General features: G+C 32.1%; 3 protein-coding genes across 3 annotated transcripts; 1 reads left to right on the top strand and 2 right to left on the bottom strand.

Annotated features, from left to right (window-relative positions):
• Nucleotides 1-2052: 2052 nt before the first annotated feature.
• LOC112592246 (zinc finger BED domain-containing protein 1-like) lies at nucleotides 2053-3711 on the bottom strand. The gene is made up of 2 exons (XM_025336259.1): nucleotides 3702-3711; nucleotides 2053-3368 (listed from the first exon to the last, which is right to left on the bottom strand). Exons 1-2 carry the CDS (start codon nucleotides 3709-3711, stop codon nucleotides 2053-2055), a joined length of 1326 nt encoding a protein of 441 aa, XP_025192044.1.
• A 9460-nt stretch (nucleotides 3712-13171) lies between these two features.
• LOC112592245 (tigger transposable element-derived protein 1-like) lies at nucleotides 13172-14694 on the bottom strand. Its single transcript, XM_025336258.1, has 2 exons — nucleotides 14416-14694; nucleotides 13172-14290 (listed from the first exon to the last, which is right to left on the bottom strand). The coding sequence occupies exons 1-2, from the start codon at nucleotides 14692-14694 to the stop codon at nucleotides 13172-13174; spliced, it is 1398 nt and encodes a 465-aa protein (XP_025192043.1).
• Nucleotides 14695-20245: 5551 nt separating this feature from the next.
• Nucleotides 20246-20974, top strand: LOC112592244 (piggyBac transposable element-derived protein 4-like). The gene has a single exon (XM_025336257.1). It carries the CDS (start codon nucleotides 20246-20248, stop codon nucleotides 20972-20974), a length of 729 nt encoding a protein of 242 aa, XP_025192042.1.
• The last annotated feature ends 3684 nt before the right edge of the window (nucleotides 20975-24658 follow it).

Below are 24658 nucleotides of genomic sequence, written 5' to 3'. Positions count from 1 at the left end.
TACATTCATAAAAGAAAGTTAACAGAAATAATTCGATACGTACGTATATTGATAAAGAAGTTACAATTGAGGAGACGTTTATTGACTTTATAGCTACACAGGAAAAAAAGGGTGTTGGGTTAGCTGGTGAAATAACAAAACTGTTTGATGATGGATTAAATATTAATGATTGTAGGCCAAGGCTTCGATATGGTTCTATATGGCTGGCATTTATATGGTGTAAAAGCTCATATTTTATAAAAATAGATTGCCGTGTTTGTTAAGGTGCTGCACACAGTTCGAATTTGTGGCGTACAGCAGCAGATACATCTCCAACTATCACTACATTTTTGAATAGTCCAAAGTATATACTTATTTTCTGGATCTACATCAAGATGGGAAAAGTTAAAGAGTGTAATAAATGTTACCTTAAAATCACATTGTACACGCTGGTCTACAAAAACAAAGGTTTCAGCTCTAAAATAATTGAAAGCATTTAAATTATTAAAACCCTAAGCGCTGATATTACTTCAACACGATACGAGAGGTAAAGCTAAAATTTAATTCAAATTAATTTAAAATTTATATGTTTGATAAACTTTTGAATGACGTTTTGAGTCAAATTGACTGTGTCAATATTTTATTACAATCAAAGAATCAAACAATAGATGTTACATGCAGCCTTATAAATGGACCATTATCAATTGAAGAAATCAGAAAATTGGATTTATAACTATTAGATGAGGCGAAACGTACGGCAAAATGTTCGTAAATATTTCATCAGATTAAGATAAGCGTAAACGTAAGATTCCAGTGAAGGATTCATGTGAAGCGACGATGAAGGAAAAGTATCAGATGAAAATAACTTAAGAATCCAGTGTTTTCAATCAGACCTCATTAACAAGTTTAGTGTGATTTGAAAATGTCAGAAATAAATCAGAATTCATTTTAACTGAAATTGTTTAAAGATTATGCCATCCGATGAAATTAAACGTTAGTTAATGAGGCGCTTAATAGAACATGATATAGATGGTCCTGAATTATTTTAGAAATTGAAAATTTACCTCAAGCATCTAAATTAATGTGTTCATTTCAGTTCGCCACACAACTTAGATTTACTAAAATATATTAATCACTATACACTCCAAGATTTCTATCCTAATCTGAAGTGGCATTAAGAATATTTTAACTATTCAGTCACCACAGCTACGTGTGAAAGAAGTTTGAAGCTGAAGATCATAAAACTATTTAAGATCTTACTATGAACCAAAATCGTCTACAATATGGCAATTTTGTCTATTGAAAAGTTTGTGACCAAATATCATTTGATGATGTTATAGATGATGCAGCTAAAGCGGCAAGTAAATTTAAAAAGTTGTTGTTAAATCGTAATAAGGTAAACATTTTTATATTTGATAAAATATAGATTTTTTTAAGTTTTATATATTTAATTATAATGTAAGAGTGAATTTTTATATAATAAATAAATATAATGCACTTAGTACAATCAACAGAGCGTTTTTAATAATGAGCATGGTAGTTGAAAAATTGTATTTGGGGCCGGCCCTGATTATGATAAATAATATAATATAAATGTTATAGTTTAATAAATCCTAATAGATAAACAGATATCCATGTATGTATTGTGTTATAAATTATAATTAGAATATTATACCTATAAATACTATATGTTATGTGATATTGAATAACAATAATTTGTAAAAAATAAACATAATAATTTTCATTCTAATAGTTTTCTATTTTGATAAAGAAAAATCAACATATTAACATTTTCCGACAGCAAACAGCTTCTTTTTGACGTAACTATATTACCTGCTGTAGAAAACATCTTTCCGAACTGACTGATGTTGCCGGTATTGTCAGATATTTTAATGCCAACTTCGCTATAGCTGGATATTTATGTTCCCGTGTTTTCCACCACTCGAATGGATCAAAGTCAAATCTTAACTGTGTTTCTGCTAGGTAGCCTTGAAACTGATTAGATATTTCATTCTCAGGAAGACTATCATGGCAATATACAAATTTGAGATCGCTATTACCGATCGATGTATGTTATTGCGGCTGTTGCTGATGAACAATAATATCATTCAATAAATTTTTAACATGATTACGAATTTCTTCTCTAACATGAATCGGTTCATGTTCTAGATCCTTGTATCTAGGATCTAAAAAACTTGAAATATGACTTACAGAAATTGTATTAGTAATTTCAAATTGAAGATTAAACCGCTTTGTTAATTCATTTATAACCGTTTTTCTGAAGTCTTTAATAATTATAATGTCGTCATCTCGTGATTTTAAATGATTTTCAATAACTTTATAAAGCAAAGGTCTCACCATAGACACGGGAGAATGATTTTCTTTACAAAGAACTGTTGTAAGAACGTAAAATGGTTTCAGCAAACATATCAAAGTTTCTATTAAACACCAATGATTTCCTGTAATCTCCAATTTTCTACATATTTCTGATGTAGTTATACTTCTATTGGTTAATACAGACAATATTACACTTCTATTTATAAAAAGACGATCCAACATTGTATAAATTGAATTCCACCGTGTTTTACAATATTGAAGCAATGAACTTTTGGGATAGCCTAATTGTTCTTGTTTTTTATGTAATTCATTCATTGCTACATTGGAGTGTTTGAAATGACCAATTAATTTAGAACATTTTTGAATTATTTCAGTTATCGTATCTGTTTTTAAAGAATTATTGATACAAAGTTGCAATGAATGAGCTGCACATGTACTACTACAAATTTCAGGAATATAACTTAATGATGTGACGGCATTTACAATATTTTTAGCATTATCTGTTACAACTGCTATTACTTTTTTATCTATTTCCCATTCGTTGAAAGTATTCTCCAGTTGCTGGGTAAGATTTTCTGCTGTGTGTCGTTCGTGTAACTCATGAGTAGTGAGTGTAAATGATATTGGGCACCACTGTGTATCAATAATATGTGCACCTATAGTTATATATGACTGTTGTGACAACGATGACCAACAATCAGAAGTACACGATACACTTTGAGCAGAACGCAATTTTTCTTTTACTTTTTCTTTTATATCAGTTTTTAGCGCATAAAGCCTCTTTTTTAATGCCTCTTCCTTAATTGCCTTGTAATTTGGTTCTACGATGGACATGAAATAATTAAATCCAGTACTAGAACAGAACGATATAGGCAATTGATTTAAAGCCACCATTTTAGCCACGGCTTGATGAATAATTTCAGTTCTTTCAGGACTGCATGATGATGTATCATTTCTTTCACTTGTTAAATTATTACGACGACGTCGTTTTCGAGATGGAACTGTAGAAGATGAAGTAGAAGTTAAAGTACTAATCTGAGTATCACATAATTCTAAATTGTGGACATTTGATTGTTCATTAATATTTTCATTGCTTTCTTCACTATTTTAAAATAAAATTACCATAAATCATAATATTGTAAATAAAATAAATAATTTTGATTGCACCACTATTTTCAGCGCAAAAAAGTACATTACATACGTTTCAAGAAAAAAATGTGAAAGATTGCGTGGGTACTATACTCTATTCAGAATAAGAATTCCCACTCGCTTGACGAAAACTCGTCTCGTTCGCGCATGTCTGTTGCCACCAGCTGGCGTTGATGTAGGCAGCGCCGCCGCCGCCGACATTTAGCAGATGTATACGTAGTGAACTATAATATCACTTGCGTCCATGCCACAAGTGGTTTACGCGTTCATTCCGCAACATACCAAAACACCGCGCACCCTCCGATATTTGCTCAGTTTTTTTATTATATTATTTTGTGAATTATTTATCTGACATGGCAGACAGCTCTAGTGAGGATAATGCTGGATATGGCCCATCACCAATTAAAAAGGGAAAAAGTGGAAAAGTGAGTACCTATTATATAATATAATACATAAATCTGTTATCATTCTCAATTTCAAATACGCACACTTTGGGAAAATACTTTAAAAAGTAATTGAAATAAATGCTCAAATACTTATGATAAATAGTATTCAGAACATATATTCAAAATTCAAATACTTCATAAAAATAGTATTCCGAATAAAGTATTTTAAATACTTCCAAAATATTACAAATACTTTTAAAATATTTTTAAATTTTTGTTTTAAATATTAAACGTAAAATTTGCCAACATATATAATTTGATAATTCTAAATATAATATAATTAAGTTGTTGATACTTTGTTTAAAATTTTAAAATGTGTATGATATTGTAAAAATGTTCAGGAAAACAATGAAAAAATTATTATTGTAGTTATTCCAAATACTGTCGGAAAAAGTATTCTGAATACTTAAAAATTTGGAAATACTATTTGGAACACTTTATTCAGAATACTACCCAACACTGCAAATATGTCCTCCAAGACAGCAATTTATTAAGACTTATGTTTTTAAATATTTTTATTTCAGATTATAAGTGAGGATTTAAGAATCCGTGTTGTAAATATGTACAAATGTATTATACAAGACGAACCTACCATGTCCATGAGGAGAATTCGAGGCCAAATAGCCGAAGTTTTGTGTATTAGCGACCGTTCAGTCCACAACATCATTAAGGCGTACAAGGAGACACACACTGTGCCTATTCCAAAACGAACAAGAAACAAAAAATCGTTCCGGGATCTTTTTAATGATTTTGCGAAAAACGCTGTACGCAGGCACGTTCACAGTATATGGTTTCGCCGTGAAATTCCTACGGTTGACAAAATCTACCAAGCCGTACCCGCCGACGACAGTTTGCCACCGATATCCCGTACAAATTTATTTCACCTTTTGAAAGACTTAGATTTCCGGTATAGTAAAAGAAGTAGGAACAGTGCTATGACCGAAAAAAATTGAGATTGTTGTGTGGCGAAGAATGTATTTGGACAACATCAAAAAATACCGGGAAGAGGGTTGACATATTTATTTCCTCGACGAAACATGGGTGAATGCTGGCGACTGTACTTCGAAAACGTGGGTCGACGGAACAATCAAATCTAACCGGGATGCATTTCTAAAAGGACTATCGACAGGTGCTGTTAATCCCTCGGGCAAAGGGAAACGAATCATTGTTCTCCACATCGGCTCGGAAGACGGTTTTCTACCTGGAGTTTGCTATGTTTTGAATCAAAAAAAAAAAACACAGGTGACTACCATAATGAAATGAATGGGGACATATTTCGTGAGTGGATGGAGGGCATTCTACCTCGCCTAAAACCAAACTCCGTTATTGTCATGGACAACGCTTCCTACCATTCAGTTAAAATCGACAAAGCAATTTTTATTCTACATCACTGTAGTCAATATTTTCTTGATCTTCATTTGATTTAAGATCCTTATAGTACCATAAACATTCAGCTGGAACATACTTCGAAGCAAGATCGCTTACATCTTTCAACTTGGCTTTTTTTATTTTTAGGGCGCCATGGTATAATAAATACGTAGGTTCGGGTAGACTTAAAGTAGTATTTGCTTTCTGTATTATGAAATGATTTTTTGCAGTTGAATGCACAGACACACTAGCATATAATCCACGTTGTGTATATTCAATAAACCGATACGACAAAATAGAAAAATTAGCTTTGTCTTTATTTGTCACGGTTTTTTTAAAAAGGGGTTTTAAATGTTCGCTATAATTTAAGATCATGTCTTGTTTGACATCGATTATATGAAATTTTTTACAAGTACCTTTAACTAGTTCTTTATACTCCTATGGTAAATATATTCGTTCAAGCTTTCTTCTGTTTTTCTCGATTAAACCGAATGCACGGTCACAGGGCCAAAAGCTATGGCCAGGCTCCGGGTACCGATGTATTATATTTTTTATGCCATATAAATTTTTTGTTACAATCGTATACAAATATTGTGTCAAAGCAAAATTCTTATTTTGTGAACTGCAGTTGTCTGAGAAAATGTAAACGTTTTCTACAGTTTGGTCCATAATTTTCGAAAAATAATATTGCAGAAAACTAATAACTTCGTTTTGTCCTTTGTGTGCCGTTACTTCATCATACATAAAAAAGTACGATTTCCCAGTTCTTGCAGAATGAATACAAAAGTTGTACACCCATAGTTGCCTTTTATAGAACACGTCCCCACAGGGAATGTGAGGTAACGGCATGTTTTGTTGGTAATCGAATGCTAAGACATCTATTTTATTACCTTCTACCTTTGCCTCATCAGTTCTGTGCCTCGAATCTATGTCAATTGGTCGTATACAATTGGTCGCGGTAAAATTTGTCGTTTTGTAAATTCGTCGTTTGGTAAAATAGTTGTAGCATATTTTCCGAAATTAGTGGCCAATAACCCTATATCACTTTTTGGTAGGGCAATATCTGTACGTAATCTTTACGGCGGGTATAATTCCGTAAAGATATGTGATTGTGAAGGCCGTTGACCTACTAATCCGTTTTTACTGTCGGGCAATCGGTTTTAAAATAGCATATCATAGGGCCATCGACCCCAGAAGAGAGGAGTCGCGATTAGGGCGGCAATAAAATCTATTTGAAGTTATCGCACTCGATAACTTGCGCGAACAACTATTATCGGATGTTCTTTATCTGGAATACAAATAATAATGTTTCATGTCTTCTAAAGTGTATACTGTGTTTACAAATTTTAGTTGACTGTGATTGACGGTGTAGTCTAGTGCTAATAATTATATAATCGAGTTAATAAAACATAATAATTAATATGCCTCTAAATTGTATTAAAAGTGAAAGAGGAAAAGATATGCTCGTGCATGATGGTTTTTTATATCGTTTTGAAAGTAGAAATGATTAAAAAACTATATGGAAATGTGTTGAAAATTTAAAAAAAAAATGTAAAGCTAGAATACATACAGATGAAAATTCCATTCTAAGTGATGTAACCAAAATATCGCATGTTCATTTTCCCGATATTGCCAAAATCGAAGCGAAAAGAGCAATGGCAAATTTAAAGGAGCGTGCTAAGAAAACTGAACTAAGTCCTCAATCTGTTGTAGCAACTGTTGCTTAGGTTGGTAAAATGGACAGGAACGGGAAAAGGAAAAATCCAACATTTTCAATTACAATTTGGAATTGCTATGTTGATGAATATAACCTTCCAAAAACTAATAATTCGGTAGAAGGATGGCATAATAGTTTTTCATCCATATCGAATGCTATTCACCCTAGCATTTGGAAATTTATAAGAGCCCTACAAAAAGAAGAAAAACTAAACCGTCTGAAAATGGTCCAATATTGCACTGGAGCAGAAACCCCTAGAAAACGAAAGAAATATAATGACACCGCTGAGAGGATAAATACAATATTTAAAACGTTTAATAATAGAACATTTGATGAATATATATCTGGGATAGCTCATAACTTATAATTATTTTCACATATTATTTTTAAAACTTATAATTATTATCACATACATTAAATTCAAAATTATGACCAAATATTTTTTTACATAAAATACATATTATATTGAAAACGACTAATTTACCAAACAACCAATTTACAAAACGACCAATTTCAGACGACAAATTTTACCACGACCAATTTCATACGACCAATTGACTGTACCCCCTGTGCCTCAGATCACTGTAAAATACATCGGCTTTTGATAGGTGTAATAATTTTTCGGTTTCCATTTTTTTTTTAATATTTTCGTCATTTTCTGTGGATATTAAATTTACTAGATTATCACAAGTTTGGCATGTGTCGGAGCGTGGATACCCGAAAGACAATTTAAAATTTGTATAGAAACGATTTCGATACAAATGATCGGAAACTGTTGGTTTTATGCTATTATTTTTATTTTTCATTAACTCCCATGTTTCATTTTCATATTTCATTAAATAAAGATTATACATTTTGCTTATATTCAGATCCGGAGATAAATATCATACTTCATCATTCTTAGAACGGCTATAATAAGATTGACGAGCGGGAAAACTTAGAATATGTGTATCAATTTGGAATAAAATGTGTTCATCTTTTATATTGCCTCTATTTCTGTGTTTTCCTCGTCTATCCACTGGGCTCGGTACGTTGTTTTGGAGCAACTTAACAATCCTTTCCACTCTAGATTTTCCAATACCGAAGATTGAACAAAACGACTTTTTACACACGATTTATCCTAACTTTATAAATACATGAACAAGATCTTGGTTTAGTGTTATTTTTTGGTCTATGTCTTACTACGTTATTTATTTTTATCAAGCTCGCAATGTACGTATCTTGTTTTTCCTTATTTCCGATTTGGTTAAAACAACTTAAAATTTTATGTTTTTCTTCATCACTAACTTTCAAAAAACATTTATTTTTACACTTACAATCCGGCCCTGTTTTCCTTTGTAAAATATGTTTCCCACGCAAACTATAATGCTCATCCCCAGACACATTCGCATTTTTACACTTATTACGTTTCCAGTTATATATATTTTAATACTAGAAATATTAATAATATTTTGCTATTATCGAATATCGAGTGTGATTGTAGTGAGCAGTCCGCCACTAGTAATACAGTGATAACGTTAACACAATCATAACAAGAGGATCATGTGCGAATAACAGTGTTCCCAATGCAACAACAAGATATCTCCGGAGATGTCTTGTTGTTGTACTAAAATAAAAACCAGACATCTCCATTTATATGATATCTTTGTATTTAACAGTCGGATTTGTCTGGTTGTTGCACTAAACGACGCAGTTTTTTTTTCTTGATAATGTACAATCAAAAACTGATTTTGGCCAAAATATGGAGATGTCTTGTTGTTGTCCTCAGGTCTTCAATTTCTGTTTGTTAGGTTCATTCATTACAGTATTTTTTAATTTAATCCATATGATTTGGCATACCTGGCGTATTATGCCACTCAAAGTAGATACTCCAATTTTGTAACTATAGTGTAAATCGGTTATCGAGCAACCTGTTGACAAGTATCTGAAATATAATATAAAAAAATAATTTATGATTATTTTTTATATATAGACTATACAGATTACTTTTTTTTCCGTGTATTTTCATAACTTTGGCTAAATATTATATGAGATATTTTGGATACATTTTAATGCATAAAAAATGCATGGGCACAGTTTACAATCCGATTGTTTGTTTCAGGATTAGAATTACAAAAGAGATGGAAGGGTATTCGAGATGCATATGTAAAGGAAGTAAAAAAAATGAAAGAAGTTAAGTCTGGATCGGGAGCAGTGAAGTCGTCATATTTATATATTTATATTATAAAAGGTTGCAATTTCTACAGCCAACCATAAAAAAAATTCTACGAAGAGCAATTTTGAAACTGCAGATGTTGGCGGTGATGAAAATTTAGAATCATCGACTGAAAATTCGATCGAGGAAGATAGTTTCAGAGTTTCAAATGAAGAAGGTACGTTCAAAAGTCCTCTTCAGCAACGAAAAAAATAAAACTTTATCCTGCTAATGAGCACTTTGCCAACATAATAGAAACAAGTTTAAATCACAGGAATACTATAAAAAAAAAGAGGATGACGAAGATAATTAATTATTTTGTTTATCTTTATACAAAGAAATTAAAAAAGTACCAGATGCAATGCGTTTAAAAACTAAAATCGAAATTTACAACCTACTTTAAAAAAATCAATCAATACAAACTCATTCTCAACCTTCTAGTACAGACATCTCTAAATCCAACCATGTATCCACATCGTACAGCCAACAAAATATGCAACGATATGCATACTGTAACGTCCCCTCTTCACCTGTCGTGAAGCGCTCTCGCGTCCTCTTACCGATAAAGTTATGTTTTGATTAACGAGGTCTCGGGGACTCGACCTCGGTGTGTAATATTAATATACTAGATCAGGGTTACCCTATTTAAGTAAAGCACAATTGAATAAAATGTAATGTATATTTAACAGATAATTTAAGATTTATATAATAGAATGAAGGTTACCAGTGTTCGGATTAGATAAGTATTTTTTTATCTAGATAAAGATAAAGATAATGCAACTCAAATGTATCTAGATAGAGATAAAAGATAACTTAACTCAGATTTATCTAGATAAAGATAAAGATAAATACTTTTTTATCTAGATAAAAAAAAAGATAAGTACAATTTTTTTTAAATGGTTTTAAAATAATCTGACTAAACATATAGTTTTTATTTCATTATTCTATTTACTGTTGCCATACAGTCTACAGCATTATAGCTATACCTAGCTATATTATACTATCATATAATATAGCTATAGCCTAACACATCAAATGTTTCATGTGTTTTTTTATTATATTAATGTAAAAAATTATTATTATTCGTTAATGAAATAATAAATAAACCACTCATGCCTCATTTTAAAGACATTCAAATAAATAAATAAATGAAATAACAAATACAGAACAGTATACCTAATCTGCATATTTACATACCTAATGAATAAGCAAGTATCACATTTTTGGAATTAAATATTAATATTATTAATGCTATTGTTATAATAATAAAATTATCATTTAGCATTTTAATTGTAATAGGTAGTTAAATTATAAATAAAATATTTATTGTGTGAAATTCAATTTATGTATATCCATAATTCAAAAGTCAAAATAAGTTATTAACTAAATATTTTAAATTTAGGTGTATTTTAGTTTGGCACTAGGAACATAATAATAAAGAAAAAAACTAAGCATTACTTTACAAAATTACAATCTTTTATTATCAGGATAATTATATAATCTTAGTAATTAATTATAAAATGTGGTGTATTAAAAAGTATATAATAATCTACATGTATGTCAAATGTAATGAACAGTAGTAATGTTTTTCAAAAAAAAAAAAAAAAACATGGATTTTTAATGTGTATATAATCTACAAGTATCTACATAATATTATTAAATGTAATGAACTTAAAATATCATTTATTTTGATTACACCTACAGCATAATAGCATTTCAAATATTGAATCACTAAGTCTATTCCTCCTAGGAGTTAATATTTGAGAACCACTACTGAAAAGTCTCTCAACAGGAGCAGACGATGGAAGCGAGGTATTATATTTAAAAAAAACTTGTTTGACTATGGGAAAGTTATCTAATAATGATAATTCTTTATTTTTACAGTCTAAATAAGAAAGAGCTTGAACACTAGCCAAATTATTTTTTTCACTTCTGTTTTCTCCTACAGTATCTCCAGAGTTACATCCTTCAAAATCATCATCAGTCCCATTTAGAATATTATAGAATTCATTATCACTGGCACCATCATGCTCATCTTCAGATGCATTTTCTTGGAGTTTTTCAACTGCATTTACTTTGTCACATTCAGAAAGAAAAAAGTTGTTTACATAATTTTTTATATCTTACTGGCACCCAATTAAGCTTGAAATTAGGGTGACTGATAGAAGCTAAGATAAAAGTTTTACTCAAGGGGGTTTCTAATTTATAAATATAATCGAATCGCTTTTCAAGACTTTTGATAACTAATAAAGATAATGGTCTACAATGTATTAAATGCGAAGCTTGAATCAACCTGAGTCTCAATGCGATTATTGTTGGAGCTACATAACCCAGGAAAATAGATTTCTCACCTTGTAATTTATCAAGGGCTAATGCTAAAGGTTCCATTACTAAACAGTATTCTTCAAGAAATTTCCATTCAATAATTTTTAATTTATTTATTTTCAACTCATCAAACCCACACAACAATTTTTCTTTATTAGCAAGAATTTTTTTAACTGCAACAAACATAGAATTCCATCTTGTTAAAATGGGTACTGGAAACTTGCAATTGCAGATATCATAAATTTTGTCTGATGCGACCGAACTCCTACTTATAATATTCCAAAATGACTGTAATTTTTCAAATACGGATTTTGATATTTTTTTATATGATATATCTGAAATTTTACTTATATCAGAAGTGGCAATCAAGCTTAATGTATGTGCAGCACAAGTTAGGTGTTCTGGTAAACTAATATCATCATCATACTCATTAACCACTTCATTAGAATTTAAAAAAATGTTTGATAATTCAACAACATCAACATTTGAATTTGTATCATCTACCTCAGATTCTATGTCAGAACTTTCATTAAAATTTTCTAAAGAGATTGTTGTTGGTGCTACATTTTGTTTTTGTGAGTGCATTGAAAATGTTCGAAAAGCTTTTCCAAAATTGGACGCATTATCTGTCACACAATGTGTAATTTTAGAATTGTTAATATTAAATGTTTTAAGAATTTCAATGATACCTTTTGCAATGTTTAAATATGTATGGCTACCTTTGACACGTCTACATCCTAATACATAAGAGCATCTATTATAATTGTTTTCATTAATATAATGACAAGTCATGCCAAGGTAGCTCTTATTATTACAAGACCATATATCAGCGGTTACACATATAAAATATTGATTAGATATTAATTCAGTTAACATTGCAACGTAGGATTTATACCTTGATTTTAATTCTCTCTTCATAACTTTGCTGTCTGGAAGATAAGCGGCATCAGTTATACCAGTTAGACCCATAATTAAATTCCTAAAGGCTAGTTTTTCACACGTTACCAGTGGTCTCATTTCATCTATAATATAGTCAAACACCAAATTGACAATCTATAAAAAAAATTAAAAAAGATTTTAGAGTTATTTATAGCCTCAATTATAAACTAGGTTACTAAAATTAAAAAAATATACTTACAGTTTGCTTTGATATTTGTTTAGGTTGAAATAGTTGAGAGTAGGGTAATTTCAATTGTTTTTTCGAAAAATCTGGTAATGTTGATTCGTCTTTTTTACCTAATGATTAATAAAAAATAAAATTAATATTTACATAATAATAAAAGCATAAGTATAGCAACAATTTCTTTTCTAAAATGCAACAATCAGAATAACATTATAGTAAAAAAATGTCTCACTTAGACTAGCATTGCTCAACATTTTTTTTTCATTTTTCTTTGTTTGTAACTTTGATAATAATGAGGAATGCATGTTCTGAAACATAAATAAGTACAGTAATCCCTCGTTATCCGCGGAGGTTACGTTCCAGTAAATCTGCGCGGATAACGAAACCGCGGATAACGAGACCGTAAATTAATGTAAAAAGGGAGGTTATGTTTAATTTTTTTAATTTTAAAAATCAATTAATAATTTTTTAATTCATATAACTAATTTATTTATTATCTATTATTATTATTTATTATTATCTATATAAACTTATTAAGAAGGATGGAAAAAATTAGTAATAGATGTTTGCTTCCTTTTATTTTCTACGTCTTTGCGAACTTCTTCGTATGGCACCAACAATTCTTGGATTCCTCTTTTGAACTTTAATGCTCTTTCAGTGAGTGGATCTGTCTCAAAAACTCGTTCAGTCAGTTGGTTTGCCAATGAAAAAATCTCATTGATTGATTTAGAGGAAAAATCCAGCTTCACAGGCTCTTTTTCCTCTTCTTCCTGGTTAGATTGTTTTGGTTCGTTTTGGGTTGCGGTTATTTCTTCCAGCTCCTCCAATGTAAGCTCTTTATCATAGTTATTCATCATTTCTTCTATGTCTTCTCTATTTATCTCATCAAAACCTTCTACGTCCCGAGCAATTCCTACGATTTGATTCACAGTGATGCTCAGATCGTCAATTTTATCGACAAACACAACTTCCGGCCATAACTTTCGCCAACAAGCATTTATAGTGGAAGGTTGAACTTCGTCAAGTGATTCTTTGATGTTGACAAGACATTCAGCGATGTTATAATTTTTCCATCCTTGTGTGACAGTGAGTTCTGGATCTTCTTCCATGTTTTTTAATAAACGTTGGAAAGTTCTTCTTACGTAATAAGCTTTAAAAGCTGCGATCACCCCTTGATCTAATGGTTGAAGAATTGAGGTGGTATTTGGAGGCAAAAACATGACTTTAATGTTAGAATGCTGAAGTTCTAATGAGGAAGGATGGCCCGGGGCATTGTCAATCAGCAATAAAGCTTTAAAAGGGAGATTTTTTAATTTTAGGTACGTCTCCACTTGAGGAATAAAACAGTTCTTAAACCAATCACTAAAAATCTGTGCTGTGACCCAAGCTTTATTGTTTGCTCTCCAAAACACAGGCAAGTGATTCATATCTTTACCTTTGAAGGCTCTTGGATTAAGAGACTTATAAACGACCATTGACTTTATCATAAAACCACAAGCATTGGCACAAAGCAATAAGGTTAGTCTATCTTTGGCAGCCTTAAATCCGGGTGCTGTTTTTTCATTTTTTGATAAAAAAGTTCTTGATGGCATTCTTTTCCAAAAAAGACCAGTTTCATCTGCATTGAATACCTGTTCAGGTGTGTAACCTCCCTGTTCAATAACATTTTTCAACTCTAACGGAAAATTCTTAGCTGCTAAATGGTCTGCAGAGGCAGATTCGCCGACTAGCTTGACATTGTGAAGGTTACACCGATTTTTGAATTTTTCAAACCAACCTTTGCTTGCAAGAAACGACGAGTTTTTGCCGTCTTCTGCGATGAACTTGTAAAATGCTGATGAATTTGTTTAGCTTTTTCACGTATAATTATAGAACTGAGAGGAACTTTTTTTTGGGTTTGGTCTTCAATCCAAATATTTAAGGCTTTTTCAGTTTTCTCCACCATAACATCACGCGTGATAAAACACGTTTTATTGGAAATAGGAGCACTTTCCATAACACTGCGTCGTATTGTTTCTTCATTTTTACGTATTTCTCGAACACTAGACTCATTCATTTTGTACGTTTTAGCAATTGACGCTACAGTATCACCACTTTTTAATTTGTCCAAAATTTCAATTTTTTGAACGAGTGATAAAACATTTCTTCTCCTTTTTATTGACATTTTACATTGAGAAGCCATTTAAAAATATTTTCACTACTAAATTTATTAAACACTGCTGTACACGTGTCATGCACAAATATCACCTTACAACTGAGCTATTGACGATTATTAATCGTGCACGTGTAGGTAACCTTTTGTGGTTTATCTGCAATAAGTACTAGTATGTATAATGTTTATGTGTTATACCTTTAGCGATATAACAATAATTATCTACAATTGTCAAAAATAAATTACTACCTATAGTGTTCGTGCAATAACGATTATCGCATTCGCAATCGCATTAATAATATGTTATCGGGGACCCAACCGCGGATAATCGAAACCGCGGATAAAAAAACCGCGGATAACGAGGGATTACTGTATTTTAATTTATTTTGTTTTATATATTTTTATAGAAATTGATCGGTAACTATTGATTTTTCATATTTTAGTTTTAATACTGTTATGCTGAAATACATGTATCACTAAGTGTGCCATTTATCTAGTAAAGTATAACTGATTAAAAATAGTATACCTTAAAATTTAAATATTTATTTTTCAAGATCACTCATAATTACTGTTAATTAATAACAAAGTATTATGGAATAATAAAATTAATTAGAAATTATTACCTGGTAATAATTTTTAAATGATCATATTCTTATTATACCTATTTATTTCTTTATTTTTTTAATTATTTATATACATTAATCACAAAACAGTTTTATTTTATTAACCTATTTGTACATAATAATTTATTTATCTTGCCAATATAGATCATCTTTTTGAAATGTAAACATTGAATTTTATTGAATTAAATTACATTTATTTAGTATTATTTGTTTAATTATGGTAATTTAATAATATTCATTGTATTAGGTAAAACACCTGTTTTATTATAATAATTAATAAATAAATAATACCTATAATACCTATATACATAAGATTAGCATACATACCTTAATATGATTTAAAAAGTTTCCTGTGGAATTGATTTGCCCGCGTATTGTTTTATTGCACAATTGACAATCAGCAGTAAATTTATTATCAACAATTGAAATTACTTTATAAAATGTGCCGTCAAACAAATAATTATTTGTAATTTTATCAATTTCTTGAGCTGAAGTTGAACTAGTCGAAGGAATGTGAGCCATTGATTCATTTATACCGGGTGAGGCCGGTGAAGGATTATCGATAGCTTCTTTAATACATTTTTTATTATTTTCAGAACTTGTAACTAAAAATCGCTTCATTATGAATGTCACTACGTTTAACACTAAACAAAAAATTTTAACAGTAGCTGTTGAGCTGTTAAACTGTTGAGTGAAACTGAGAATAAATGATAACTGACAAATCGAGAAACGAAGCCGACAGTCGCACATTCGACCAAACTATAAATAAATCCTAAAATCAAAATATGCCTATTTTGGTATTGCATATTTGCGTGTGTCTGTGGCAGTGTAGCCGGGGGGCTTCGGCGACCGGTTTTTATCTAAGGTTTAAACTTATATCAACGGACTACGATATAGTAGTATTATATACATAATATATATTATGATATTATCTTAGTCCGTCGTTGTAACTATAATGAAATTATATAAATAGTCCGTGATAGTCGATAAACATTAGACGATCATTGTCGATAGTCCACACTCCACAGACCATAATAAACCAATAATTGCATTAACTGTAAACATCAATTCCCCGAATAGTACATTGTGAGCTACGAGCTATGGTATGATTGGTATGCTATAAACTTTGTTTGAGAATCTGAATAAAAATTTAAAAATGCGTTTGTACAATTTCGTGATTTTTATCAATAAAAAATCTATCTAGATGAATTCATTTAGATTAGTAAAAAAATATCTAAGATAACCGTTTAGATACCTTGTAATTATTTATCTAGATAAGATAAAAGATGAACAAAAATGTATCTAGATATTCATCTAGATACATTTATCTAGATAAGTCCGAACACTGAAGGTTACCGATCCAGGTAGATTGACAAGCCGTGAGTGTGGATGGTGGATGTCTGCACGGATCGTTTGAGGAGTCTTCTAGTCGTCTGTCTGCTCCTGTTGTCGCACATACACCTCGCACACACTCTCCTACACTACACGTATTCGTCCTTGTTATATACCTTAAACTGCTGCCTAAAAGCCTTAGGTCAGCAGTCGGCCCCGCTTGCCATTCCTCACACTCAGCATTTTAACAACGTGTGCCCTACTTAAGGAATAATGTACGATGTCGATAGACGACAATCGTTACAATACCCACAATATGATCGTCCAAATTATATAACTATTCCATACATTACGCTTCGTCATAATCAAATGTGCACTCAATTTAACGAAAATATGGAAAATCCTTCACCTTTATCTACTAATAGTGAGGAGATTTCTCAAGAGTCGTCAGACCTTGATTTATTTGGATAAAAATGATTTAACTAATATATTAGGTGATTCTTTTGTACTGTTTTTTAATGTTTTTCAAGCCTACGGGTTGATTTTTTATTTTGTTTTGATATTGAATGTAATTTTGTTTTTGTGTAAATAAGTCTTTCTCGTTTTTTTTCAAATTTTGAGCCTTTATTGTGAAAAAATGGTTACAAATGAATTATTGAAAGTATTGGCCATCGCTAGCTACAACTTTTCCCCATCTTTCTGGCAACATACGAATCCCGTTGCGAAAAAATTCGACCGGTTTGGTCTCTATCCAGTCATCCACCCATTTTTTGGCTTCCTCGTAGGAATGGAAGTGCTGGTCAGCCAGGCCATGCGTCATCGATCTGAAGAGATGGTAATCAGACGGAGCAATGTCTGGACTATACGGCGGGTGGGGTAGGACTTCCCATTTGAGCGTTTCTAAGTATGTTTTCACCGGCTGTGCAACATGTGGGCGAGCATTGTCATGTTGCAAAATAACTTTGTCGTGCCTGTCGGAGTATTGTGGCCGTTTTTCTCGCAGTGCGCGGCTCAAACGCATCAATTGTCGTCGATAGACCTCGCCTGTGATCCTTTCATTCGGTTTCAGAAGCTCATAGTAAACCACACCTAGCTGGTCCCACCATATACAGAGCATGAGCTTGGCGCCATGAATATTTGGCTTGGCCGTCGATGATGATGCATGGCCGGGTAGTCCCCATGATTTTCTTCGCTTCGGATTATCGTAACGGATCCACTTTTCATCGCCAGTCACGATACGATGCAGAAAACCCTTTCTTTTATGTCGCTGAAGCAGCTGTTCGCAAGTGAAAAAACGCCGTTCGACGTCTCTCAGCTTCAGTTCGTACGGCACCCAATTTCCTTGCTTTTGGATCATTCCCATGGCTTTCAAACGCTTGGAAATGGTTGTTCGGTCAACTCCCAATGCTTCAGCAAGTTCTTCTTGCGTTTGACACGAATCTTCATCAAGCAAAGTCGCCAATTCTTGATCTTCAAAGATTTGCGGCCGCCCGGAACGCTCCTTGTCTTCCACGTCGAAATCGCCACTTTTGAAGCGTCGAAACCATCCGCGAACACTTGAATCATCGACATAACCTTCTCCATAAGCTTCCTGAAGCAACCGATGCGCCTCGGCAGCAGATTTCTTCAAATTGAACCAATAAAGTGAAACTTCCCGCAAATGACGTCGACTCGGCTCAAATTTCGACATTTTCACGATTTCAAAAATTTATGATGCGAAAAAATTTCAACTAATGTGTTAGTGTGGAATTGTTGACAGATGAATAAGCTTTGATTATGACATATGTAACCATTAAATACTCGCACAGTATTGGTGGCGCCATCTCTTACAAAAAACGGGAAAGACTTATTCACACACCATATAATTTATTAAGTAGATCAACATATATTTGTTAAGTTTAAAGGTTGATTTTTTATTTTGTTATAATTTTGTAATATTTTTCAGTAAATAAAAGTTTAATAAAATTTAGACAGACTTACCTTTATGTAACGATTAGTTTTTCTTGTGGTGAAATGCAATATCTTATTGCATTTTCATCAGCTTCTAAGGAGTCTTTAATTATCTCCAATAAGTCATCGAATGATTTAATGGACATTCTAAAGTAATTGAAAAATGTTTCCTTGCGTTCTCTAAGTTTAGGATATAACATGACATAAAGACTATGAGATTGCCTTGTTTTTAAAATAGGATGAACCCAATATTTTCTATTCCTCATTTGTCTGCGTCTTCTCATTCTTTGGTGGATGGCCCCCCCACAAACACCCAGCATCTATCACATCTATTCTCGACGACGGTCTGAACTGTACTATATATCTTTTTTAATATAGTTTTTGACTAGAACCCTCTCGTACAACGCGCGTGACACGCAGCCATCTGAATGGTGAACGTGCGTTTTATGGCGTGCTAACGCGCGTATACGCGCGTTCATGTGAACCTAGCCTTAACACGTTGACGGACACTCGATCAATTTTACTGCTATAGCAGTAATCCTCCATTTGTGTCTATCATGGCAGTTTAAAATATTACTGCTATAGCAGTACTCTAAAAACCTTCTTAAAACTGGCATTTGGTAATAGCAGTAAAAATTCCAATGGTTTCTTATGAAAGAGGAAGTTGTGTTGCCCACATTAAGCATATTGCGCATTTGGGCACTGTCGAATTAAATTGAATTTTTATTTATAAGTTCACATAGGTAATTCCAATAATATTTATCAAATATCAAAAACAACATTTCTCTTTATGGGCGCGTGGCAATATTTATCAGATATATTCAGCTTGTTCGGCGTAATAGTTAGTAATAGTTTCATGTTTATTATATTATTCGTGTCCTATATAAAAATTAAAATGACTGATCGTGAAGAAAATCGAATAAACCAATTTTTGTCAGACACTGACTTTAATTCTGACAGTTCTTTTTTTACGGATGATACTGACAATGACCTAACTTTTCTACCAGGTCATCAAAACACAAATCCAAGTCCAAGTCTAAGCTCAAGTTTAGATAATTTGTCTACTCCTGGCCCTTCGACAGGTACGTTACAAAATCAAATTGATTATTCTAACGAAGAAAATTCATTTGACAACACATCTAGCGATGATAGCGATACTAATAATTTTGATTCTAATTCAACTGACACATTATGGAAGGATGACTATATATCTATATCTGATTTTAATTTTGATACTACTACTAGTGGAATCAAATTAAATATTGAAGACACTGCTCGTCATTCCCCAATTGAAATATTTAATCAAATTGGGACTAAAGAAGTTATTGACATTATTGTAAAATCTACAAATGCATACGGATTAGATCAAAAAAATAAAAATCGACTCCATGGAAAATATTCTCGTAAATCTAAATTTACTGAAACTGACCCAGAAGAAATAAAAAAAATTTCTTGAAATGTTAATGCTTATGGGTACATTAAAATTTCCATCATTGCGTGATATTTTCTCAAATAATCCATTATACTATCACCCAATAATAAAATACACCATGTCAGGACGACGTTTTGAACAGCTTCTCGCGTACTTTAGCGTTGAATATTCAAGTCTATCCACAGATACTGGCCCAATGAGCAAATTAAATCCACTGTTCAAAATACTAATTGCAAATTTTCAAAAAGCATTTTACCCGGGAGAAGATTTATCTTTAGACGAGTCACTACTGTTACATCGCGGAAGATTAAGCTTTAGGCAATATATAAAGGGCAAGAAGGCAAAATATGGGATAAAGTTTTTTGAACTATGTGATTCTAATGGATACGTGTTAAATATTGAAGTTTATAAAGGTAAAAATAATTATTTATTGCCGTCAACAAATTCTAAAACAGATAGCCTAGTCCTTAAGCTTATGGATCCATTTTTATGCAAAGGCCACAGTTTATTCATGGACAATTATTATAACAGCACTACTCTTTCCGAATTATTATTAAAAAAAAAAACACATAGTACGGGAACTTTAAGAAGCAATAGAAAAGGAAATCCTGAAGAGGTAACTAAAAAGAAATTGAAAAAGGGTGATCACGTATGGCAGAGAAAAAATGAAATTTACATTTCAAAATGGAAAGACAAGTGTGACGTCACAATTATCACTACCAAATATCATCCACAAATCATCACATCAACCAATAAATATGGGCAACAAAAGTTAAAACCTATAGAAATTGTAAACTATAATGAAAAAATGAGTGGAGTTGATAAATGTGACCAAATGGTTAGCTAATACAGTTCACCCAGAAAAACATGTAAATGGTATAAGAAAGTTATACTTCATTTATTAGACATTGCTGTATGGAACACTTATTATATATACAAAAAAGAATTTAATGCTGAAAATAAAATTTTCAAGGATTTTAGGGACATAATAAATTTTTTTTTTTTTTTTTTTATTAGAGAATATACAATCTATACCCATAGGCATAATGAGAATATGTGCTACATTATATTAAAAAAAAAAAACATGAATAGGGTGAGGGAAGAAACCATCCAGTGATAGCACTTCCTAATTTGTGTAACTAAATATTTTTTTTAATTATTATTGCATTTTTTTTTTTTTTAAACCTAACCTTTTTTTTCTCTGTTATTCATTAAGCAGGTCTCTGCACCAGTTTCTTTTTAGACGCCGTGGAGGGTTTCCAGGAATCGTGTGAGTGGCTAGACCGGATATTAGAGGGTTTGAGTGAGCAGACAGTTTGTTGAAAAAACGTTTGTAATACGTTCTGGCTTCTTCGTGTATAGTTTTCATTTTTAAGTCAGAGTGGAGAGTAAAATTTGAAACATAAGGAGTAGCATTGGTGATGGAGCGCAAGATTTTGTTTTGTACGGTTTGTATTTTGTTGAGATTGGATTTTTTTGCATTACCCCACAGTTAGAGCCCATATGTCCACATAGGCTTAATTAAGCATTTGTAAATAAGCAATTTTATATTTAATTTAGTGTGTTTGTTAGTTAATAGTGTTTTGAGCAACCGAATACGTGCATTTAGGGCGAGTTTTTTTTCCCTTACATGTTGTGCCCAGGTGAGGCGACGATCAATGGTTAGTCCTAAGTATTTAACAGATTGAGATGCAGGTATAGGTATGTCAGCTAAGGAAACTTCTGGGCAGGGAGCAATGCGAAGAGTTAAGGTAGTGTGTAGTGACTTAGATTGATTTACTTTAACTCTCCAATTATTGTACCAATCAGACAGTAAGTTAAGGTGATGTTGAAGGTTTTGAGAAGCAGAAATTGGATCTTCATGCATCGCTATAATTGCCTTGTCATTCGCAAACTCAGTTACAGTTGTATTTAGAGAGGTAGGTTGATCAGCGGCATATATATTATATAAAATTGGCGAAAGAATGCCACCCTGAGGGACTTCTGCATTAATGTTTGCTATGTTTGAGAAGGAAGAACCAAACCTGACTTGGAAGTGACGGTCGATTAAATATGATTTTATCAGCAAGTAGTATGTTGGCGGAAGAAAAAGTTTTAATTTATAGAGAAGGCCTTTGTGCCAGACACGATCAAATGCTTGCGACACATCAAGAAATACGCAAGAGCAGTATTTTTTTTTTTCCAGTGAAAAAGATATGGCATCAACTTATCTATGCAGCTGGTGAGTTGTGGAGTGATTGGCACGAAACCCAAATTGAGTATTAGGAAGTACGTTTCTAGAGTAGATACAAGGAAGGATTCTTTTTAGTATAAGTCTTTCGAATATTTTAGCGAAGAAGGGCAGGAGGCTTATAGGTCGATAGGAAGAAGGTAGATCAGGAGGCTTTTTAGGTTTATGGAATAGAATAATGATTGAAAATTTCCAAAGTAGAGGGAAATATGTCAATCTTACTGCAGCATTATATAAGACTGTTAAAAGAACGATTGCTCTTTTTGGGAGACACCTGGCTACTTCCGCAGTGACTAAGTCATAGCCCGGAGATTTCTTAAGACTGTATTTCTGTATAGCATATTTAACATCATTTGGAGTAAACGATTTAGTTGGTAGATAGAGAGGAAGGGGACTATCTAGGTACTGTTTAACTAACTTGGTATTTTGAGGGGTTTGTATCTCAGTGTGAGGGCTAAATGTTTCAGCTAGGTGTATTTTAAGTAGTTCAGCTTTATCAGCATCTGAGGAGGCGAGACTGCCATCTGGTTTAGTTAACGGGGTGTTTGGTGCTACGTTTTTTAGGGACTTTTTAGTAGCATCCCAAAGACTTTTATTTGGTGACAAATTAGTAAGATAATTGACTTGAAAGTGGTTTTTATGTTTAGAAAGTATTTTTTTTTAGAGAATTAGCCAGATTATTAAAGTTTTGTTTATGTGATGGAAGACGAGAGCGTTGAAACAAGGCCCTAGCTCTGCGTTTGTTAGCTATCAGGATGCGAATATGTTCTGGAATTGAAAAAGAGTTGTTAAAAATCTGCGCTTGAGTAAGGTGTGGCCTCCCAAGCTTCGGTTTGAATTACATTTGTTAACTTATTTATTGCATCATCAATTTCTTGAGTTGATTTGAGGCTAACCTTCATGTCTATATTTTGATCAACTAGTTCGTGGAATCTACACCTATCTGTATTCGGCTGAAATAGTTTGGGTGGTGAAGAGCGGATTGGTGGGGATGCACTAACTGTTAAAAGTACGGCTGAGTGATCCGAGGTTAGGTTAGGTTTCGCTACATTCAAATATTACAAATTATGAAATTTCTATAGCAAATAAAAATAAAAAAGGAAGAAAAAAACTTACAAACGTTGCTGACAGTTCTCATTTTCAAGAGAATATACCAATTCCACAGGGTTACAAAAGAAAAAAATGTTATAAAAATTGTCTATATTGTTACACCCAGACAAACATATCTTCAATGTAAACAATGTGTTTTTCCATTATGTCCAGGAAGATATTTTGAAATGTACCATTCCACAAAATAATAATCTAATATTTAAATTTAAATGTAATTAAATTAAGATTTATTTTGCATTTGTTGATAAAAATAAAGGGCAAAAATCGAAAAAATTAATAAAAAATTATAATACTGCTATACCAGTAATTTAATGATTTTGGCATATGTACATAAAAATTTAGGCGTATAAAGGCATAACTGCTATAGCAGTAATATTAATTTCACTGCTATAACAGTAATGAAAAAGTGACATTTTAAAGTATGGCTGTAGAACAAAATGGTATTTCTGACTGTCCGTCAACGTGTTAATATAATATTATATTACGATCTCCGTCGTGTAACGATCGGCCGGCCTGTGTAAATTGCAAGTGCCGTTTACTATCAATTTATTATCATTGTTTTGGTTGCCCGTTGTTGTGCCGTCACGCACAGGAAGAAGAAACAGCTGACCAGTGGCCTGACTGTCGCCGTCAATTGGTCACCTGCCAACGGCAATATCTGCATTGAAACGGAGTCATGTAAATACTGTCATTTTTTTTATATTTCATATTATTATACAAATTGTACCACGATTTTATTATATCGTGTTTGTCCAAGTGTTATTATTATTATTATTATATTATTTATCATCACGACGATAGTGATTGTAATATCATTTATTCTATTATCAAATTATTGTGTTAACACTTCGTCGTCGGTGATAAGTTAATTCACACGTTATAATATTATACTAGCACCGGTGAAACTCGCTGTAAGTAAATACCCTAGGTTGGTGAAACTCGCTGTAAGTGAATACCCTAAAGTATGTTTCACGAAACTAGCGACTCCGTAGTGGCGCATCCAGTGGCGAAATTTCTGTGTTCCGCCACAGTTTCTTAAACTTGCACACAATACGCGGCAATTAGGAATACTGCACGATTTTTGATAAATATGAATAAAAATAATTATTTTATTATAATTTATATTATTTATTATAATACACTAAAATATACATTTTCTTTTGATATTTTAATATTAAAATTTACAATAAT

The sequence above is a fragment of the Melanaphis sacchari genome, unplaced genomic scaffold (genome assembly GCF_002803265.2).
Source record: "Melanaphis sacchari strain LSU unplaced genomic scaffold, SCAv2.0 Contig163_pilon_pilon, whole genome shotgun sequence".
In the NCBI taxonomy this organism is placed as follows: Eukaryota; Metazoa; Arthropoda; class Insecta; order Hemiptera; family Aphididae; genus Melanaphis; species Melanaphis sacchari.
The sequence above is the reverse complement of the archived record's forward strand: the minus strand, read 5'-3'. Positions and strand labels throughout refer to the sequence as shown.

What these genes read in the sequence shown, in the direction of transcription:
- LOC112592244 (XM_025336257.1), top strand. Translation starts at nt 20,246, where the DNA reads ATGTCAGGACGACGTTTTGAACAGCTTCTCGCGTACTTTAGCGTTGAA.
- LOC112592245 (XM_025336258.1), bottom strand. Translation starts at nt 14,694, where the DNA reads ATGAATGAGTCTAGTGTTCGAGAAATACGTAAAAATGAAGAAACAATA. An exon ending in GTCGTTTCTTGCAAGCAAAG is followed by an intron (nt 14,291 to 14,415) that starts GTTGGTTTGAAA and finishes GTTATTGAACAG; the next exon opens with GGAGGTTACACACCTGAACA.